A 23,375-nucleotide genomic window follows, 5' to 3' on the forward strand; every position below is an offset into this window, starting at 1 on the left:
AATATACTGTATCACAATTCCAGTGGGTCAGAAGTTTACATACACTAAATTGACTGTGCCTTTAAACAGCTTGGAAAATTCCAGAAAAGGATGTCATGGCTTTAGAAGCTTCTGATAGGCTAATTAACATCATTTGAGTCAATTGGAGGTGTACCTGTGGATGTATTTCAAGGCCTACCTTCAAACTCAGTGCCTCTTTGCTTGACATCATGAGAAAATCAAATGAAATCAGCCAAGACCTAAGAAAAAAATGTGGAGACCTCCACAAGTCTGGTTCATCATTGGGAGCAATTTCCAAATGCCTGAAGGTACCACGTTCATCTGTACAAAAAATAGTACGCAAGTATAAACACCATGGGACCACGCAGCCATCATACCGCTCAGGAAGGCGACGCGTTCTGTCTCCAAGAGATGAACGTACTTTGGGGCGAAAAGTGCAAATCAATCCCAGAACAACAGCAAAGGACCTTGTGAAGATGCAGGAGGAGATAGGTACAAAAGTATCTATATCCACAATAAAACGAGTCCTAAGAAGCCACTGCTCCAAAACCGCCATAAAAAAGCCAGACTACAGTTTGCAACTGTACATGGGGAGAAAGATGGAACTTTTTGGAGAAATGGCCTCTGGTCTGATGAAACAAAAATAGAACTGTTTGGCTATAATCACCATTGTTTTGTTTGGAGGAAAAAGGGGGAGGCTTGCAAGCCACAGAACACCATCCAAACCGTGAAGCACGGGGTGGCAGTATTATGTTGGCATCATGAAGAAGGAAAATTCTGTGGATTTATTGAAGCAACAGCTCAAGACATCATTCAGGAAGCTTGGTCGCAAATGGGTCTTCCAAATGCACAACTTCCAAAGTTGTGGCAAAATGGCTTAAGGACAACAAAGTCAAGGTATTGGAGTGGCCATCACAAAGCCCTGACCTCAATCCTATAGAAACTGTGTGGGCAGAACTGAAAAAGTGTGTGCGAGCAAGGAGGCCTACAAACCCAACTCAGTTACACCGGCTCTGTCAGGAGGAATGGGCCAAAATTCACCCAACTTATTGTGGGAAGCTTGTGGAAGGCTACCCGAAATGTTTGACACAAGTTAAACAATTTAAAGGCAATCTTCCAGATACACTCAATTAGTATGTAAACTTCTGGCCCACTGGGAATGTGATTAAAGAAATAAAACCTGAAGTAAGTCATTCTCTCTACTATTATTCTGATATTTCACATTCTTAAAATAAAGTGGTGATCCTCACTGACCTAAGACAGGGAAGTTTTACTAGGATTAAATGTCAGGAATTGTGAAAAACTGAGTTTAAATGTATTTGGCTAAGGTGTATGTAAACTTCCGACTTCAACTGTGTATTTGACTAGCATAAGATTCATTAATCAATGTACATGCAAAAACATCAACAACAAAAAAAATCTAAATTTGCTACATATAATTTCTGAGCGTCATACATCTGCCTAAACAATTGTACTTTTTTTCCCAGCCAAACTCAGGCTTCACAATAGAACAATTAAATATAATATTTTTTTGAATGCATTTTAGAACATTGTCAGAAGATCCTTAAAGGTTAGCAGACTAGCAGGATGTTGCCCTAGCATGTAAATATCAATAAGGTTGACTAAACCAACAGTGTGTACTATATGAGAGGGTAGCTCCCAAACATCAATAGCATCAATCAGTTGTCTGTGTTTCCGACAGCTGAAGCAGCAACAGTAGAGTCATGGCTCAGCATGTGCTCAGTGAGCTGAGAGGCACACTGAAAAGCCTTGTCACACTTCACACATACAAAGATCCTCCCGGCACACATCTGCTCCTGGTGGCGCTTCAGAGCAGTTGTTCGGCTGAAGGACATGCTGCAGCCTGTGCAGTTGAAGGGCCTCTCTCCGGTATGGACGCACTGGTGACGGACCAAGCGAGACACCATGGCGAACGCCACCCTGCACTGGGAGCATTTGTGGGGGCGGATGCCACTGTGGACGGCCTGATGCTCCAGCAGGTTGGAGGACTTGGTGAAGGATTTAGAACAGACCAGGCAGGTGTAGGGTCTCACCCCGGTGTGCACCATCTGGTGCTCTGCCATGCGGCTGGCCACGGCAAAGGCTTTCCCGCAAACAGAACAGCAGAAGGGCCGCTCGCCTAGATGGGTCCGCTCATGGCGGAGCAGGGACAGCGGCTTGTTGAAGGTCTTGCCACACTGCGTACATGGAAATGGTTTGTTGTTGGTGTGCATGTTACGCTCGTGCTTCCGCAGGTCCGAGGAGCGCACAAAGTCCTTGCCACAGGTCTCGCACACATATGGCTTCTCTCCGGTGTGCGTGCGGATGTGCTTGCGGTAATCAGAGGACCAGATGTAGGTCTTGTCACAGAAGGGGCAGTGGTACGGTCTCTCTCCGGTGTGCAGGCGCTTGTGCTGCTGCAGTGTGCCCTGGTGGGAATAGGCCTTGCCGCATAGGTCACACACATGAGCCTTCAGGCCACTATGAGTATCCAGATGACTCTGCAGATTGCTGGACTTCTTAAAGGCCCAGTTGCAGTGAGTGCACTTATAGGGCCGGTTCTCTGTGTCTCCCTCTACTCCACGTTTCTTCATGGCAGTAAACACTATAGGCACCTTATTCTTCTCACAGGCATCAATCATGGCCACAGCCTTGTTTAATGGAGGGGGAATTACTAGTGATACTCCACTCTTCTCATTTCCATTTTTCCCACACACATCAAACATCTCACGCACATCACAATGCACATCAGACAGAGCCTCGTTGGGTTTGGGCCTGATCTCTCTCACCAGATGCAGCTTCAGATCGGAAGGATTCCCGCTAGAAACTTTCCTCTGCGGTCTCCTTTTAGAAACCTTCTTGATGTTGCCTTCCTCTTGTTGTGACGAGTCTAGGTAGACCCCATACACGCCAGTAGACCCTCTCCTATTGGGAATATTATGTTCAATGGCCGTGGGTGAACCTGGAGGACCACAGAGGTCCTGATAGGTAGAAAGTCTCTTGTCTTCTCCAGAGTTGAGTTCAGTAAACTTCTCAGCTAGAGTCCAGGTAGGTGTTTGTGGGTTTAAATAAATCATCCCGGTGAAGCTACTACCTGAGAGGGAGTCGGTGTCGTCATTATCAGAGGGGTTAGAGTCACTTTCCACTTTGTAAGCAGTGCTGACTGTTACATTCTCTGAGGGCATGTGGGAAACGTAATGCATTTTGTTCATTACGTTTTTCCTGATACTTCTCTTTGAAATGTACATTTTATCAACAAACCTGTCGGAGGTCCATGAAGGCATTCCTTCAGCCATATTGGATATTATAGAGGTGGTGAATGTGGTTTGAGGTTGAGCTCACCTTCTTGGCAGTGCCTGGAAGAAAAACACAAAAACAAATTTCAGTGTTCTATTCATCACAGTGAAGACAAATGTACTTTTCAAACAATAACGCTATATATTTCCTAAGCTTTCACAATATTGTCATTGAGTGCATCACATACAAAATGTTTTAGTAAGTGTTATAAAACATATATTAATGCTTATAAAGCATCTATGAAGGGTTTATTAAAGTTTTAGTGCTCCTGCAAAAACACAATACAAAAGGAGAAGATGCAAGCAGTTTGTGTTCGCCTCATAACAGGCTCTGAAGCATCTGAATCCCAATAACCTGTGTTGTGTCAGGGATCCAGAGGGCAGACGTAAAAGGGGGAGGCCCAAGACATTGTGGCGAAAAACAATCGAGGCAGAGCTCCAACAACATCACCAGAGCTGGGGCATGGTGGAGAAGACGGCCAGAGACGGACAGAAATAGAGAGCCTTTGTTCCAGGGATGAGTGAGTGAGTGTGTCAAAATCAAATCAAATTTGGGGTGGGGTGGGGGGGGGTCAATGCAAATTTGATTAGCTGTTCAGGAGTTGTATGGCTTGGGGGTAGAAGCTATTAAGAAGCTTGTTGGACCTAGACTTGGTGCTCCGGTACCGCTTGCCGTGCAGTAGCATAGAGAACAGTCTATGATTGGGCCCGATGGACCAACTCCAAGGCGGCGGACATCAGGGGTAGGCGGGTAACGATTCTTAACTATAATCCTGTTCAGCCCTCTAATCGATGCAGGGACGTAGACCTCCATCCTTCTTTCCCACGAAGAAGAAGCCTGCACCAGCTGGGGATATAGAGGAGCGAATGAAACCTGTCTCCAGCAACTCCTGGATGTAATTGTCCATGACTGCTGCTTCAGGGGTTGAGAGGGAGTACAGACGGCCCCGGGGAGGGGTGGAGTTGGAGTTCTATGGCGCAGTCATATGGACTATGAGGGGGGTGGGTTGCCTCTTACTTCGACCTCCCGGAGGATGCCTGGGGAACCCGGCGAGGCTCTTGGTAGGGATCTTTGGCATCTTGTCTGGCAGTTCTTACCCCAATCTAGTAGGTGTCCCGTGGACCAGGAGAAGAGTGGGTTATGTAGCACTAGCCAGGGGTACCCTAGGATAAGGGGGTTCTTGGGAGCAGTGATAAAAAAAGAAACTAAGTCTCTCTGAGTGGTTCACCCCAACCTGCAGTAGAATGGGCTTGGTCTGATATTCCACCTGGCCGGAGCCGATGGGGGGTCCATCGAGGGCTTGAATCTGCAGAGAGATGGGACATTTCACGCAGGGGATTTGTAATTCTCTGGCGAAGTCGTGATCAATGAAATGATCTGCGGCCCCGGAGTGCACGAAGGCTTGAATGTGGTGCTGACGGTTGTCCCAATGAAGGGTTGCGTGTAGTGTCAGATGGTGACCGGGTAGCTGGGGTGAAACTGGACAGCTCGTCATGGTCTCCCCTTGTCCTGGTGAGCCCCAGTGTTTCTCATCAACTTTGGGCATGTAGAACGGAGATGGCCGAAACCTCCGCAGTAGAGGCAGTTGCCGTTGCGCATGCGCCTGTCACATTCCTGTGGGCTCAGACGTGTGTGTCCCAGCTGCCTTGGCTCCTCAATGCTGGGCTTGGGGTGCTCCGGAAACCAGGATACGGGAGTGGTGTCAAAAAGGCGCTGTCTCACACATTCTCGGATGGAACCTCCATTTTGTTGCTCCCTGCCTACAGACAGAAGCTAAAACAAGAAGCTCCCACGCTAAGGTCTGTTCAACGCTGGTCCGACCAATCTGATTCCACGCTCCAAGACTGCTTCCATCACGTGGACTGGGATATGTTTCGTATTGCGTCAGACAACAACATTGACGAATACGCTGATTCGGTGAGCGAGTTCATTAGTGTTGAAGATGTCGTTCCCATAGCAACGATTAAAACATTCCCAAACCAGAAACCGTGGATTGATGGCAGCATTCGCGTGAAACTGAAGGCGGAACCACTGCTTTTAATCAGGGCAAGGTGACCCAAAACATGACCGAATACAAACTGTAGCTATTCCGTCCGCAAGGCAATCAAACAAGCTAAGCGTCAGTATAGAGACAAAGTAGAATCGCAATTCAACGGCTCAGACACAAGAGGTATGTGGCAGGGTCTACAGTCAATCACGGATTACAAAAAGAAAACCAGCCCAGTCACGGACCAGGATGCCTTGCTCCCAGGCAGATTAAATAACTTTTTTGCCCGCTTTGAGGACAATACAGTGCCATTGACACGGCCCGCAACCAAAACATGCGGACTCTCCTTCACTGCAGCCGAGGTGAGTAAAACATTTAAACGTGTTAACCCTCGGAAGGCTGCAGGCCCAGACGGCATCCCCAGCCGTGCCCTCATAGCATGCGCAGACCAGCTGGCTGGTGTGTTTACGGACATATTCAATCGATCCCTATCCCAGTCTGCTGTTCCCACATGCTTCAAGAGGGCAACCATTGTTCCTGTTCCCAAGAAAGCTAAGGTAACTGAGCTAAACGACTACCGCCCCGTAGCACTCACCTCCGTCATCATGAAGTGCTTTGAGAGACTAGTCAAGGACCATATCACCTCCACCCTACCTGACACCCTAGACCCACTCCAATTTGCTTACCGCCCAAATAGGTCCACAGACGATGCAATCTCAACCACACTGCACACTGCCCTAACCCATCTGGATAAGAGGAATACCTATGTGAGAATGCTGTTCATCGACTACAGCTCGGCATTTAACACCATAGTACCCTCCAAACTCGTCATCAAGCTCGAGACCCTGGGTCTCGACCCCGCCCTGTGCAACTGGGTACTGGACTTCCTGACGGGCCGTCCCCAGGTGGTGAGGGTAGGTAACAATATCTCCACCCCGCTGATCCTCAACACTGGGGCCCCACAAGGGTGCGTTCTGAGCCCTCTCCTGTACTCCCTGTTCACCCACGACTGCGTGGCCACGCACGCCTCCAACTCAATCATCAAGTTTGCGGACGACACAACAGTGGTAGGCTTGATTACCAACAACGACGAGACGTTCTACAGGGAGGAGGTGAGGGCCCTCGGAGTGTGGTGTCAGGAAAATAACCTCACACTCAACGTCAACAAAACTAAGGAGATGATTGTGGACTTCAGGAAACAGCAGAGGGAACACCCCCCTATCCACATCGATGGAACAGTAGTGGAGAGGGTAGTACGTTTTAAGTTCCTCTGTGTACACATCACAGACAAACTGAATTGGTCCACCCACACAGACAGCATCGTGAAGAAGGCGCAGCAGCGCCTCTTCAACCTCAGGAGGCTGAAGAAATTTGGCTTGTCACCAAAAGCACTCACAAACTTCTACAGATGCACAATCGAGAGCATCCTGTCGGGCTGTATCACCGCCTGGTACGGCAACTGCTCCGCCCACAACCGTAAGGCTCTCCAGAGGATAGTGAGGTCTGCACAACGCATCACCGGGGGAAAACTACGTGCCCTCCAGGACACCTACACCACCTGATGTCACAGGAAGGCCATAAAGATCATCAAGGACAACAACCACCCGAGCCACTGCCTGTTCACCCCGCTATCATCCAGAAGGTGAGGTCAGTACAGGTGCATCAAAGCTGGGACCGAGAGACTGAAAAACAGCTTCTATCTCAAGGCCATCAGACTGTTAAACAGTCACCACTAACATTGAGAGGCTGCTGCCAACACACTGACTCAACTCCAGCCACTTTAATAATGGGAATTGATGGGAATTGATGTAAAATATATCACCAGCCACTTTAAACATTGCTACTTGTCACGCCCTGACCATAGTTTACTTTGTATTTTCTATGTTTTGATTGGTCAGGGTGTGATCTGAGTGGGTATTCTATGTTTCATGTCTTGTTTGTCTATTTCTATGTTCAGCCTGATATGGTTCTCAGTCAGAGGCAGGTGTTCGTCATTGTCTCTGATTGGGAACCATATTTAGGTAGCCTGGGTTTCACTGTGTGTTTGTGGGTGATTGTTCCTGTCCTTAGTGTTAGTTTGCACCAGTTTAGGCTGTTTCGGTTTTCATTACGTTTATTATTTTGCACTGTTTGTATTTAGATTCGTGTTGCTATAGTCAATAAACATGGATCGTAATCTACACGCCGCATTTTGGTCCGACTCTCCTTCTCATCAAGAAAACCGTGACAGAATCACCCACCACAAAAGGACCAAGCAGCGTGTCAACAGGCAGGAGCAGCGCGAGGAGATGCGCAATAAGGATTTCTGGACATGGGAGGAAATCCTCGACGGGAGAGGACCCTGGGCTAAACCAGGGGAGTGTAGCCGCCCAAAGGTGCAGCGGGAGAAGAAACAACAGGAGCAGCCCAAAGAGGAGTGCAGTATGGAGTATACGACTTGGGAGGAGATCGACAGGTGGGCGGCCGACCCAGGGAGAGTGCCGGAGCCCGCCTGGGATTCGATGGAGCAGTGCGCGGAAGGATATAGGAGAATGGAGTTTGCGAAGCAAGCAAGGCGGCGCGGACGGAGGCCCCATAGTCAGCCCAAAAAATTTCTTGGGGGGGGGGGTCAGGGAGAGTGTGGCAGAGTCAGGAGCCAGACCTGAGCCAACTCTCCCTGTTTATCGTGAGGAGCCAAGGAGAGCAGAACCAGAGCCGGTGTTGGAGGTGAGTGAAACAGAGACTGTGAAGGAGTTAATGGGGAAATTGGAGGAGAGAGAAATGAGGGAGTTGCTGTGTTGGTGCATTTTGCATAGAATTCGCCTGACGGAACGTGTCAGGGATTTGATGGCACCTGGGTTAGCGCTCCATACTCGTCCTGAGGTCCGTTTTAGTCGGCTGGTGAAGTTGGTTCCAGTCTCACGCATCAGGCCTCCTGTGCCCATCCCTAGCCTTGCACGTCCTGTGCCAGCACTATGCATCAGGCCTACAGTGCGCCTCGCCTGTTCAGCGCAGCCAGAGCCTCTCTCATCTCATGCGCTATCGGAGTCTTCCGCCTGTTCAGCGCAGCTAGAGCCTCTCTCCTCTCCTGCGCTGCCGGAGTCTCCCGCCTGTTCAGCGCAGCCAGAGCCTCTCTTCTCTACTGCGCTATCGGAGTCTCCCGACTGTTCAGCGCAGCCAGAGCCTTTCTACTCTCCTGCGCTGCCGGAGTCTCCCGCCTGTTCAGCGCAGCCAGAGCCTTTCTGCTCTCCTGCGCTGCCGGAATCTCCCGCCTGTTCAGCGCAGCCGGAGCCTCTCTCCTCTCCTGCGCTGTCGGAGTCTCCCGCCTGTTCAGCGCAGCCAGAACTGCCAGTCTGCATGAAGCAGCCCGAGCTGCCAGTCTGCAATGAGCTGCCAGTCTGCAAGGAGCTGCCAGTCTGCAAGGAGCTGTCAGTCTGCATGGAGCAGCCTGAGCTGTCAGTCTGCATGGAGCAGCCTGAGCTGTCCGTCTGCATGGAGCAGCCTGAGCTGTCAGTTTGCAAGGAGCAGCCAGAACTGTCAGTCTACATGAAGCAGCCAGAGCTGCCAGTCTGCAAGGAGCTGCCAGTCTGCAAGGAGCTGCCAGTCTGCAAGGAGCTGCCAGCCTGCAAGGAGCTGCCAGCCTGCAAGGAGCTGCCAGTCTGCAAGGAGCCGCCAGAGCTGCCTGTCTGCAGGATGCCGCTAAAGCTGCCAGCCTGCAAGGAGCTGCCAGCCTGCAAGGAGCTGCCAGCCTGCAAGGAGCTGCCAGTCTGCAAGGAGCTGCCAGTCTGCAAGGAGCTGCCAGCCTGCAAGGAGCTGTCAGTCTGCATGGAGCAGCCTGAGCTGTCAGTCTGCATGGAGCAGCCTGAGCTGTCCGTCTGCATGAAGCAGCCCGAGCTGTCAGTTTGCAAGGAGCAGCCAGAGCTGTCAGTCTACATGAAGCAGCCAGAGCTGCCAGTCTGCAAGGAGCTGCCAGTCTGCAAGGAGCTGCCAGTCTGCAAGGAGCTGCCAGTCTGCAAGGAGCTGCCAGTCTGCAAGGAGCTGCCAGCCTGCAAGGAGCTGCCAGCCTGCAAGGAGCTGTCAGTCTGCATGGAGCTGCCAGTCTCCAAGGAGCCGCCAGAGCTGCCTGTCTGCAAGGAGCCGCCAGAGCTGCCAGTCTGCAAGGAGCCGCCAGAGCTGCCAGTCTGCAAGGAGCCGCCAGAGCTGCCAGTCTGCAAGGAGCCGCCAGAGCTGCCAGTTAGCATGGAGCAGCCAGGGCCGCCAGTCAGCATTGAGCAGCCAGTCAGCATGGAGCAGCTGGAGCTGCCAGTCGGCATGGAGCTGCCAGTCAGTATGGAGCAGCCAGAGCCGCCAGTCAGCATGGAGCAGCCAGTCAGCATGGAGCAGCCAGAGCTGCCAGTCGGCATGGAGCTGCCAGTCGGCATGGAGCTGCCAGTCGGCATGGAGCTGCCAGTCAGCATGGAGCAGCCAGAGCTGCCAGTCAGTATTGAGCAGCCAGTCAGCATGGAGCAGCCAGATCTGCCGGTCGACCAGACTCTCCCAGATCTGCCGGTCGACCAGACTCTCCCAGATCTGCCGGTCGACCAGACTCTCCCAGATCTGCCGGTCGACCAGACTCTTCCAGAGCTGCCAGTCGACCAGACTCTTCCAGATCTGCCCGTCGTCCAGACTCTTCCAGATCTGCCCGTCGTCCAGACTCTTCCAGATCTGCCCGTCGTCCAGACTCTTCCAGATCTGCCAGTCGTCCAGACTCTTCCAGATCTGCCAATCGTCCAGACTCTTCCAGATCTGCCAGTCGACCAGACTCTTCCAGATCTGCCAGTCGACCAGACTCTTCCAGATCTGCCCGTCGTCCAGACTCTTCCAGATCTGCCCGTCGTCCAGACTCTTCCAGATCTGCCCGTCGTCCAGACTCTTCCAGATCTGACAGTCGTCCAGACTCTTCCAGATCTGACAGTCGTCCAGACTCTTCCAGATCTGACAGTCGTCCAGACTCTTCCAGATCTGACAGTCGTCCAGACTCTTCCAGATCTGACAGTCGTCCAGACTCTTCCAGATCTGACAGTCGTCCAGACTCTTCCAGATCTGACAGTCGTCCAGACTCTTCCAGATCTGACAGTCGTCCAGACTCTTCCAGATCTGACAGTCGTCCAGACTCTTCCAGATCTGCCACTCGTCCAGACTCTTCCAGATCTGCCAGTCGACCAGACTCTTCCAGATCTGCCAGTCGACCAGACTTTTCCAGATCTGCCAGTCGACCAGACTCTTCCAGATCTGCCAGTCGACCAGACTCTTCCAGATCTGCCCGTCGTCCAGACTCTTCCAGATCTGACAGTCGTCCAGACTCTTCCAGATCTGACAGTCGTCCAGACTCTTCCAGATCTGACAGTCGTCCAGACTCTTCCAGATCTGACAGTCGTCCAGACTCTTCCAGATCTGACAGTCGTCCAGACTCTTCCAGATCTGACAGTCGTCCAGACTCTTCCAGATCTGACAGTCGTCCAGACTCTTCCAGATCTGACAGTCGTCCAGACTCTTCCAGATCTGACAGTCGTCCAGACTCTTCCAGATCTGCCACTCGTCCAGACTCTTCCAGATCTGCCAGTCGACCAGACTCTTCCAGATCTGCCAGTCGACCAGACTTTTCCAGATCTGCCAGTCGACCAGACTCTTCCAGATCTGCCAGTCGACCAGACTCTTCCAGATCCGCCAGTCGTCCAGACTCTCTCAGATCCGCCAGTCGACCAGATTCTCCCAGATCCGCCAGTCGACCAGATTCTCCCAGATCCGCCAGTCGACCAGATTCTCCCAGATCCGCCAGTCGCCCAGATTCTCCCAGATCCGCCAGTCGACCAGATTCTCCCAGATCCGCCAGTCGACCAGATTCTCCCAGATCCGCCAGTCGACCAGATTCTCCCAGATCCGCCAGTCGACCAGATTCTCCCAGATCCGCCAGTCGACCAGATTCTTCCAGATCTGCTAGTCGACCAGGATCTGCTGAAACCGCCAGCCAGCCAGGTTCTGGTAGTTTCTACTACCTGCCTGGGCTTCTTCTCAGTGCTGAGCTTCTTCTCAGTGCTGAGCTTCCTCTCAGTGCTGAGCTACCCATCTGTCCCGAGTTACCTCTGTCCCGAGCTGTCCCTCTGTCCCATGTTATCATTGTGGTGGGTAACCTATTTAGGGACGTTTAGGAGGGGGATTAAAACTGTCATGGAGTGGGGTCCACGTCCAGTGCCAGAGCCGCCACCGCGGACAGATGCCCACCCAGACCCTCCCCTATAGGTTCAGGTTTTGCGGCCGGAGTCCGCACCTTGGGGGGGGGGGGGGTACTGTCACGCCCTGACCATAGTTTACTTTGTATTTTCTATGTTTTGATTGGTCAGGGTGTGATCTGAGTGGGTATTCTATGTTTCATGTCTTGTTTGTCTATTTCTATGTTCAGCCTGATATGGTTCTCAGTCAGAGGCAGGTGTTCGTCATTGTCTCTGATTGGGAACCATATTTAGGTAGCCTGGGTTTCACTGTGTGTTTGTGGGTGATTGTTCCTGTCCTTAGTGTTAGTTTGCACCAGTTTAGGCTGTTTCGGTTTTCATTACGTTTATTATTTTGCACTGTTTGTATTTAGATTTGTGTTGCTATAGTCAATAAACATGGATCGTAATCTACACGCCGCATTTTGGTCCGACTCTCCTTCTCATCAAGAAAACCGTGACACTACTTAATATAATGTTTACATACCCTACATTATTTATCTCATATGTATACGTATATACTGTACTCTATGTAATCTACTGCATCTTTATGTAATACATGTATCACTAGCCACTTTAAACTATGCCACTTTGTTTACATACTCATCTCATATGTATATACTGTACTCGATACCATCTACTGCATCTTGCCTATGCCGCTCTGTACCATCACTCATTCATATATCTTTATGTACATATTCTTTATCCCTTTACACTTGTGTGTATAAGGTAGTAGTTTTGGAATTGTTAGCTAGATTACTCGTTGGTTATTACTGCATTGTCGGAACTAGAAGCACAAGCATTTCGCTACACTCGCATTAACATCTGCTAACCATGTGTATGTGACAAATAAAATTTGATTTGATGTGGTTGTCAATCCTGTTGGCCAGCGTTATCAGGGCCTCTCCTAGTTCCCGATCGGCCAGTTCATCCTTGATGGGGATAGACAGACCCTGATGGAAAGCAGTGACCAGTGATTCAGTATTCCACCCACTCTCGGCAGTGAGGGTGCAGAAGTCAATGGCGAAGTCAGCCACTGGTCTGGCACCTTGGCGGAGGTTGAACAGTCGGCTTTCTGCTTCTCGTCCGCCGACTAGGTGGTAGTCGCTGCTCGGCACACTCGTCACAGCTCAGCAGTGAAGGCTAATATGAAGCTGCAGAAAGGTGGCTGCTGTTCCCACTCCCCCATTGCCCAAACCAGGGCTTTGCCCAAGAGCATAGAGATGATGCAGGCGATCATGGCCCTGATAGGTGTGGAATGACGAGGACTGTAGCTCGAACACCAGAGAGGACTGAGTGAGGAACCCCTTGCATCCTTTGCCTGTTTGATGGTTCGTCGGAAGGCATAGCAGGATTTCTTATAAGCGTCCAGGTTAGAGTCCCGCTCCTTGAAAGCGGCAGCTCTACCCTTTAGTTCAATGTGGATGTTGCCTGTAATACATGGCTTCTGGTTGGGGTATGTACGTACATTCACTGTGGGGACGACGTCATCGATGCACTTATTGATGAAGCCAGTGACTGATGTGGTGTACACCTCAATGCCATCGGAAGAATCCCGGAACATATTCCAGTCTGTGCTAGCAAAACAGTCTTGTAGCTTAGCATCTGCTTCATCTGACCACTTTCTTATTGACCAAGTCACTGGTGCTTCCTGCTTTAGTTTTTGATTGTAAGCAGGAATCAGGAGGATATAATTATGGTCAGATTTGCCAAATGGAGGGCAAGGAAGAGTTTTGTACGCATCTGTGTGTGGAGTAAAGGTGCTCTAGAGTGCTTTCCCTCTGTTTGCAGACTTAACATGCTGATAGAAATTAGGTAAAACTGATTTGAGTTTCCCTGCATCAATGTCCCCGGCCACTAGGAGCGCCGCCTATGGATGAGCATTTTCCTGTTTGCTTATGGCCGTATACAGCTCATTGAGTGCGGTCTTAGTGCCAGCATCGGTCTGCGGTGGTATATAGACAGCTATGAAAAATATAGATGTTAACTCTCTTGGTAAATAGTGTGGTCTACAGCTTATCTTGAGATCTCTACCTCAGGCGAGCAAAACCTTGAGACTTCCTTAGATTTTGTGCACTCTGTTGTTTACAAATATACATATGTACATGTTCTATCTTGCCAAAAAAGCTGGTTACACTAGTGACCATATCCCCAGTGCATCCATGCGGAGGTGTTGCTAACATTTGACCTCAAATTTGAATGTATGAAAAATACCGGTGTTTTAGTCTTTTGAGGTTCTGGTCATGCAATCTATGCAGCATACCCAATCACTTTTTATAGCCACTGTTTAAAGGCCTCCCGGGCCATATACAGAATTCCTCACTGATTCCATGAATTCCTATCGGAACTCATAGTCATGGCAGATAATATTCACATTTTTGGTGACTTCAATATTCACAAGGAGAAGTCCACAGACCCACACCAAAAAGCTTTTGGAGCCATCATCGACTTTTATCGAACATGTCTCCGGACCTACAGTACGCATTGCCACAATCATAATCTGGATCTAGTTGTCCCGTGGAATAGATATTATCACGTTTGCAATCACAAAAAATAATCTGTTCAGACCCCAACCAAGGATTTTCAAAAACTGAGCTATTTATTCTCAGACAACCCAAAGATTGCTAGATGTCCTTCCAGACTCCCTCCACCTACCCAAAGACATCGGAGTACTAAAATCAGTTAACCACCTAACCAAGGACCTAAACTTAACCTTGCGTAATATTCTATCAAATCAAATCAAATTGTATTTGTCACATGTGCTGAATAGAACAGGTGTGTATGTATACCTTAAAGTGAAATGCTTACTTACAAGCCCTTAACCAACAATGCAGTTTTAAGAAAATAGCAACAAAAAAAGTAATAGATAAGAATAACAAATAATTAAAGAGCAGCAGTAACAATAGCAGGGCTATTGACAGGGGGTACTGGTACCGAGTCAATCTGTCAGTGTTGACACGTTGTCTAGATTCATTTGCACTGCTAAAAACACACAAAAAAATGTGTCACAAGAATTTCCCTAGTATACAAAAATACCCAAGCCCTGAAGCAAGCTTCCAGAAAATTGGAACGGAAATGGTGCACCACCAAATTGGAAGTCTTCCGACTAGCTTGGAAAGACAGTAGCGTTCACTATCGAAAAGCCCTGCTGCTGCCCAAACAGCCTATTTTTCCAACCTGATAGAGTCACTCGGGAAACACAATGTCAACATTCAATGCTATGCAGACAACACACAGCTGTACATCACAATGAAATATAGTGAATCCCCAAGACTGCCTACCCTGGAAGCCTGTGGTTCAGACATAAGGAAGTGGATTACGGAAAATCTTTTACTTTTAAACTCAGACAAAACAGAGATGCCAGTTCTAGGTCCCAATAAAAAAATAGATCTGCTGTCAGATCTGAAAATGAATCTTGATGGTTGTACTGTCGTCTCAAATAAAACTACCCGGAAAAGGCACTAAATAAACTTCAGCTGGTGCTAAATACGCCTGCTAAACTCTTGACTAGAACCAAACAATGTGATCACATTAGCCAGTGCTAGCCTCTACACTGGCTTCCTCTTAAGGCTAAGGCTGATTTCAAGGTTTTTCTGCTAACCTACAAAGCATTACATGGACTTACTACCTAGCTCGCCGATTTGGTTCTGCTGTACATACCTACACGTACGCTACTGTCACAAGACGCAGGCCTCCGTGTTGTTCGTAGAATTTCTAAGCAAACAGCTGGACGCAGGATTTTCAACTACAGAGTTCCATTTTTATGGAATGGTCTGCCGATCCATGTGAGAGACGCATACTTTGTCTCAACCTTTAAGTGTTTACTGAAGACTAAGCTCTTTGGTAGGTGCTATGGTTAGGTGTAGTCTGGTCTAGGGGTGCGATGGTGAATGACAAGGCACTGGAGTGACGAACCACCCTTGCTGTCTCAGCCTGTTGGCTCCCCTACAATCTCCACTGGAATTCTCTGCCTCTGACCATACTACTGGGCTGAATCACTGGCTTGCTTGCGCTCTTCCTTCCTTCCTGTCCTCAGGTTCATGCTGTGAGGTGATCTTTGTGGACTAGAGGCGACAGGTAGCCTAGTGGTTAGAGTGTTGGGCCAGTAACCAAAAGGTTGCTTGATCGAATCCCCGAGCTGGCAAGGTAAAAATATGTTGTTCAGCCCCTGAACAAGTCAGTTAATCCACTGTTCCTAGGCTGTCATTGTAAATAATAATTTGTTCTTAACTGACTTGCCTAGTTAAAGGGAAACTTTTTTGGACAATATTCCGGAGGGTAATTACAAATGTGGCCAATGTGCTCAAAGCAGCTTTACGTACAAATACCACTAATTGTGGTATGTCCTTGTGGTCTTACCTAGGGAAAACCCATAGAAGCCTTAAGATACGGATCAGTGAGCATCGCAGCAATATACGGACAGGTGAAACAAAAAAATCTAGTTAAGTTTCATGTCAAGTCCAACAGCAGTTACCTAGCCATCTGCAGCCATCGCCCAACTATTTTGAGATAAAAGTACAGCTGTCACGCTCACCAACAAATGATAGTTTTCAAAAACTGAATTTGAATGATTTCAGTAGACTATTTAATTTTTTGTGTGTTTTTTTATTTATTTAATTTCACCTTTATTTAAACAGGTTGGCCAGTTGAGAACAAGTTCTCATTTAGAACCGCGACCTGGCCAAGATACAATTGAGCTACAATTGAGCTACAATTACTGCCATGAATGCCTCTGCTGATCCTACAGCTATTGTATGCTGTAATCATGTGCCTATGAACCAGAGTTATACTGTTAGCAATGAGGTGGTATGCCCTAGCAGGAAGTCCACTGTGTGCAGTTCACCCTGCACTAACATAAATAACCTGAGCATGCCTACGTCAGGTATGCGTAAATGGTTGTAAAGGAGTCAGGTGCAGGAGAACAGATATTGTGTAGCCAACAGTCTTTTATTTTGGCAAACCAAAAACACACGGCAAAGTGAACACGAAATAACAATATGGGTTAACATAACCCAGCGCAACAGACCACACAAAGACATGAGGGAAACAGAGGGTTAAATACACAACACATAATGAGGGAAATGAGAACCAGGTGTGTGGGAAAACAAGACAAGACAAATGGAAAATTAAAAATGGATCGGCGATGGCTAGAAGACCGGCGACCTCGATCGCCGAGCACTGCCTGAACAAGGAGAGGCATTGATTCGGCAGAAGTCGTGGCAGTCTACCTCTGCTAAGCAATAATAAAGCATCCCAGAAAAGGGCTAAAAATAGCCCATGTTAACATATGTAGCTTAAGAAACAAGGTTAATGAAATCCATAATTTGCTAGTAACAGATGACATTCATATTCTGACAATCTTTGAAACTTACTTAGATAATATATTTGATGATACAGTGGTAGCAATACATGGTTATAAGAGCTACAGAAAATACATAAATGCCAAAGGTGGTGTGGTCGTTTATATTCAGAACCAAATTCATGTAAAGCTTTGAGAGGATCTCATGTTAAATACTGTTGAAGTAATATGGCTACAGGTTCATCTGCATCACCTAAAGCCCATTCTGGTGGGAAGCTGCTATAGACCACAAAGGGCTCACAGTCAGTATCTGGATAACATTTTTGAAATGATTGATCATGTATGTGATATCAACAGAAAGGTATATTTTCTGGATGATTTAAATATTGACTGGCTTTCATCAGGCTGCCCACTCTAGAGAACGCTTCAAACTGTAACCAGTGGTGTAAGTACTTAAGTAAAAATACTTTAATGTACTACTTAAGTAGTTTTTTGGGGTGTCTGTACTTTACTTTTTTTTTATTACTTTTACTTTTACTTCACTACATGCCTAAAGAAGATAATGTACTTTTTACTCCATACGTTTTCCCTGACAACCAAAAGTACTCGTTACACTTAAGTGCTTAGCACGACAGGAAAATTGTGAAATTCACGCACTTATCACCAGAACACGTGGTTATCCCTACTGCCTCTGATCGGACTGTCAACCTACCAGGGTAGTTACAAACAGCACAGGAATGAAATCATCAACATGTATTGATGACATCTTTACTGATGCTGCAGAAATGTGTTCGAAAGCAGTATCCAAACCCATCGGTTGAGGTGATCACAATATAGTAGCCATATCTAGGAATACCGAAGTTCCAAAGGCTGGGCCTAATATTGTGTATAAGAGGTAAAACATTACGTTTTGTAGTGATTCCTATGTTGTTGAATATTTGTTGGTCCGTGGTGTGTAATGAGAAGCAACCAGATGCTGCACTTGACACATTTAATAAAATTGAATTCCAGTTACTGATAAGAATGACTATAAAAACGGTTAAATACCCATGGATTGATGAGGAATTGAAAAATTGTATGGTTGAGAGGGATGAGGCAAAATAAATGGCAAATAAGTCTGGCTGCACAACCGATTGGCAAACATACTGCAAATTGAGAAATCATGTAAACTGAACTAAACTGACTAAACTGTAAACTGACTAAACTGAATAAAAAGAAGAAGAAGCTACACAATGAAACAAATATAAATTATAGTAAAAAATAATGACATAAAGAATGATAGTAAAAGCTTTGGAGCAACTTAAATGACATTTTGGGCAAAAAGGCAAACTCCGCTCCATCATTCAATGAATCAGATTGCTCATTCATCACATTGGCAAGATTATCAAATTTAGGCATGACATGCCAGCATCAAACGCTGATACTACACATCAAAGTATATCTGACCAAATTACGAAACACAAGCGTTGTAATTTTGAATTCCCTAAAGTGAGTGTGGAAGAGGGTGAAAAAAGTATTGTTGTCTATCAACAATGACAAGCCACCAGGGTCTGACAACTTGGATGGAAAATTACTGAGGGTAATAGCGGACGATATTACCACTCCTATTTGCCATACCTTCAATTGAAGCCTACTAGAAAGTGTGTGACCTCAGGCCTGGAGGGAAGCAAAAGTAATGTTCCCTAAGAATAGTAAAGCCCCCTTTACTGGCTTAAATAGCCAACTAATCAGGATGTTATCAACCCTTAGTAAACTTTTTTTTAAATGGTGTTTGACTATTTTATAGTAAACAAATTGACAACAGACTTTGAGTACGCTTATAGGCAAGGACACTCAACAAGCACAGCACTTAAACAAATGACTGATGATTGGCTGAGAGAAATTGATAATAAAAAGATTGTGGTGGCTGTTTTGTTAGACTTCAGGGCAGCTTTTGACATCATTGGTCATAGTCTAATGCTAGAAAAACGTATGTGTTATGGCTATACACCCCCTGCTAAATTTGTGGATAAAGAGTTACCTGTCTAACAGAACAGCGGGTGTTCTTTAATGGAAGCCTATCCAACATAATCCAGGTAAAATCAGGAATTCCCCAGGCTCGAGTCAAGTGTGATATTTGTCAGCATAAAGTGACTCATTCGTGTACTAGTTGTGGCTTTCGTTCAAAATAAACAAGTTATACTATAATGCAGAGTTACCAACACATTCTTTCTGATCATATTTTATAAATAAAATGTTTGACCAAGTTAATCTGCTCATGTTGTGTGTGTATGTGCATGTGCAGTAGACTGATAGCCATAGACAATCTGCAGAAAATATTGTAGCCTAATGTTGAAAGTATTCCGATTTATTGATTGGGAATGGCATGGATAGGTCTAAAAAAATATCAGGAGAACTTCTCTCTTCAAGTATGCATCTTTTATTAACTATCCGGATGGTAGGCTACAATTGTGTCATGGATGACACAATTGGCTAATTCTGTAAGCCCAAAGGATATCTCCATTTATTTTAGAAGAAGAAAAAGGCTATTATAATGAGTTAGACCTGAGTTATAGAAATACCCTACCAAAATATGTCTTAACACACAGCACTCACTAGCGTCCTAAAATCACCACATAAAAATCCTCTAATGTAAAGAATATGGTCAACAGAAACTAAATGAACAGATCTCTGAACACCTCAAAATATTCTACATCCAATTATAGCATTGTCATAGTGGGAATCGCCTACTAACCTAGACCTTCAAATCCCAATTGTTGGAAATAACATGGGAATGCAGATGGGAGACTCCACCTTACGTAGCCTATTCAAAATAGGGAGGCGAGGGGACGCTGTCACTTTGCCATACCCTAAATTTAGCTGAAATGACGCACCTGATATTAATAAACAGACTTCCAAACGTGGATCTGAAGCATACCCTCTTCCTCTCTGTCAAAAAACCGAAGTTATTAGAGCAGTAAAAATAAATGTTTTGTCATACCCGTGGTATACGGTCTGATATACCATGGCTGTCAGCCAATCAGCATTCATGGCTCGAACCACCCAATTTATAATTAAGCAACAAGGCAGAAGGGGGTGTGGTATATGGCCAATATAACACGGCTAAGGGCTTATCTTAAGCATGACGCAATGCGGAGTGCCTGGATACAGCCCTTAGCCGTGGTATATTGGCCATATTCCACAAACCCCTGAGGTGCCTTATTGCTATTATAAACTGGTTACCAACATTATTAGAGCAGTAAAAAATAAAGGTTTTGTCATACCCGTGGTATTTTTTAAAATATATATATATTATTTAAACTTTATTTAACCAGGAAGGGCTCATTGAGATTTAAAATCTCTTTTTCAAGAGCTTCCTGGTCAAGATAGGCAGCACCAAGTCATTACAAAAATCCAGTAAAAGCCATAGAATTCACAAGAGTATAACAAAATCAAAAACAGCAAATTAAAAACATTGACCGGTCAGGGAATCAGTCTAAACATCATTCATCCGTGATTTAAAAATACTAATCGGGACAAGTTCTTCCAGTTTAAAAGTATTTTGTAAGGCGTTCCAAGATGATGATGCAGAGTACATGAAAGCCCTTTTACCAAATTCAGTTTGGACATTTGGATAAAATGTCCAAAGCAGGATAAAGTCCAGCGAACGAAGAGAGTACCCACCACATTTCTGAACAATACAAATGCCCAAATAAAAAGGTATTAAACCCAAAATGGCTTTGTAAATAAAAGTATACCAGTGACTGAGCCTACGAGTGACTAGAGAAGGCCAGCCAACCCTGGTATACAAAGTGCCGTGGTGCGTAAGGGTTTTGCAGTTTAAAATAAATCTCAAAGTGCCATGGTAAAGGATGTCAATTGATCTTCAACACTGAGCGGAAGCATTCATATATAAAATATCCTCATAGTCTAGTAAAGGCATAAATGTAGCTGATATACTAGCCTCCTTCTGGTTCAAAAGAAAAACAGGCCTTATTCCTAAAATAAAATCCAGATTTCAGCTTTTTTTTTTTTGTAAATGGTTGAATATGCCATTTAAAAGAGAGGCCGTCATCAATTAAAATTCCAAGATATTTATATGAGGTTACAGTCTCAATCTCATTGCCCTGACAGGTAATAATAGGTGAAAAGTAAATAGGTCTATTTCTTGCTTTAGAAAACACCATTAGTTTAGTTTTGTCAGTGTTGAGGATAAGCTTCAATTGACACAAGGTATGTTGAACAGTATAAAAAGCAGTTTACAAGTTCTGGAAAGCTTTTGTAAGAAACGAGGGACAACAGTAAATAACAGGATCATCAGCATAAAAATGACTTTGCGCATTTTGGACATTTTTGTCTAAATTATTTATAGAAATAGTGAATAAGAGAGGACCAAGTACAGAGCCTTGGGGCACACCATTACAGACAGACAATTTAACAGATGAGCCCATCAAATTGAGTGCACTGAGTTATATCAGACAGATAGTTAGCAAACCATGCAACTGCATGCTCCGAAAGACCTACACTCGACAATCTCTGTCTTAGTATATAGCATGATCAACTGTATCAAAAGCTTTAGAGAGATCAATAAAAAAAAGTGAGACACAGTGCTGTTTTTTTGTCAAGGGCTTCAGTGAAATCATTTAAAACCTTCATGGCTGCTGTAATTGTGCTATGCTTCTTCCTGAAGCCCGATTGGTACATTGATAAAATATAGTTAGTAAATAAAAACTCTTTTAGCTGTTCACTCACAAGGGTTTGAAGTATTTTCACCAGGGGTGACAGCTTTGAGATTGGTCTATAATAATTTAGTTGGAGTTGGATCTCCCCCTTTTAAAAGTGGTAGGACAAATGCTGATTTCCAGATCTTTGGAATTTCATTACATTCCAGGGTATACAGTCTGATATACCAAGGCTGTCAGACAATCAGAATTCAGGGATTGAACCACCCAGTTTATAATTTCAAAACCGCATTCCAGCGGTGTCTGCATTCGTAAATTGCCTCCACTGTATCAGGGAGTGCTCTGGGTGGTTTGCAAATTCAGAGCGTTACATTCAGAGCGTTATCATATTGTCTGTTCGTAAATTCAGAGCGCACACTGTACGCTCTGGCCGAGGAGTAGGGTTGATTCGAGCGTTCTGACCTCACAACAGCAGTCAAGCAAACTGGCTAAAGTTGGATAGCTTGTTACAGTAGCTACTTCCAGACACAAATGAGAGATAACTTAACTCTGACCATTTCACTCGCTCTAGCAGTTGGTAAGGCTGTTTTGACGTTATCTAGAACGTTAGTGACTAACTGTGCTGCTGGCAATAATTTAATAACGTTTTTTTTTGCAGACCTTTAGGCTACTGACACTGGTCAGATTCTACCGGTAATGCACGTTTGTAAATTCGTCAGTTATTCTGCGCTCTGGCACATTCAGTGCTCTGATATAGGAGTAGATGGACAGAGTGAATTTACAAACTGCTTACAATCTGTAGAATAGGTTCAAATGGAATTTCATTCAACATTCGCGACAGACAGGTGACGTATGGTTTTCGTCAATACAAACGGACAACATAGAAACTTTGCGTCGGGTCTACCCAACAGGTTGCTCTTAGTTTGTGGTGAAACCCTGCGACAAACTTTATGACACACTTTATAACACAGACTCTATAATGCATGTTTATCGAAATGTTTCATCCGATTTTACTCCATTGTAGGCTAACATGTATTCTGTATGTAATATTTCGCAATAATAATGTTTGCTTACACGCCACTAAAATAAACGACTATCGTGACAGCAGTCAAATGCCTGATGATCCTTAAAATCACTATAATAAGATGCCTATTCAATAAGAGGCTCGGCGCCTATAGGCTGTACGCTATAGCCTGTCTATCATAAACTGTCAAAATATATGCGCTTCTCTTTCTCACTAGAAAGCTTAGTCATTCATTCATAGGCTGCATTATGCCACTTACCTCTACAACGTTCCCCTATCTCCCCCCAAGCAAACCATGAGCATACTCCTCTCAGCGTGCGAGCCATAGAGTAATTTAAGACGTGCCAAACTCGGAGTGGGCGGGGCTACTGAAAATGAACCATAATGTGGGGGCAGTTTGTGCATCCTACACTGATATTAAATCATGCACCCACTTCACTATCTGTATGCCAGGCCCAGGGGTACAACTTTCAATAGGGACGGTGGGGACATGAGCCCCCCCCACATTCTGAAATTGCATTCTTGTCCTTCAAGTTTTATCATTGCACTGTTATACAAAACCTGGCTTCAGTGTGCTTTAGGACCATGTGGTAGGCTGTTTTCTAGTTTCAGACTGCTGGATTCAGGACAGCATAGACATCACAGAGCAGAGGGTGTTGACAGGCTGTGTGAAGGCAACGCTTCTGAAAGGATACATTATAGGACCAGCACTGGAGAGATGAACAGAGTGCTGTCTGTGTAATGCCTTTTCTCTTAGTTTTAAAAGCAAGCAGAGCAGAAACTGGCAACTCTTTAGTTGACTGATTTAGCTGGCAAAGTAACTGTTGTTTGACAGACAAAAAAGTATTTATTCCCAGTGCTGAGCTACTACTGTAACTGA

At 45.9% G+C, this 23,375-nt stretch overlaps 1 protein-coding gene across 1 annotated transcript; it reads right to left on the reverse strand.

The window, feature by feature from the left end:
- Nucleotides 1-1,235: 1,235 nt before the first annotated feature.
- Nucleotides 1,236-23,079, reverse strand: LOC110521728 (zinc finger protein 648-like). Its single transcript, XM_021599531.2, has 2 exons — nucleotides 22,755-23,079; nucleotides 1,236-3,356 (listed from the first exon to the last, which is right to left on the reverse strand). Exon 2 carries the CDS (start codon nucleotides 3,294-3,296, stop codon nucleotides 1,680-1,682), a length of 1,617 nt encoding a protein of 538 aa, XP_021455206.1. The 5' UTR covers nucleotides 3,297-3,356; nucleotides 22,755-23,079; the 3' UTR covers nucleotides 1,236-1,679.
- Nucleotides 23,080-23,375: the final 296 nt, after the last annotated feature.

This window comes from Oncorhynchus mykiss, chromosome 30, assembly GCF_013265735.2.
Source record: "Oncorhynchus mykiss isolate Arlee chromosome 30, USDA_OmykA_1.1, whole genome shotgun sequence".
In the NCBI taxonomy this organism is placed as follows: domain Eukaryota; kingdom Metazoa; phylum Chordata; class Actinopteri; order Salmoniformes; family Salmonidae; genus Oncorhynchus; species Oncorhynchus mykiss.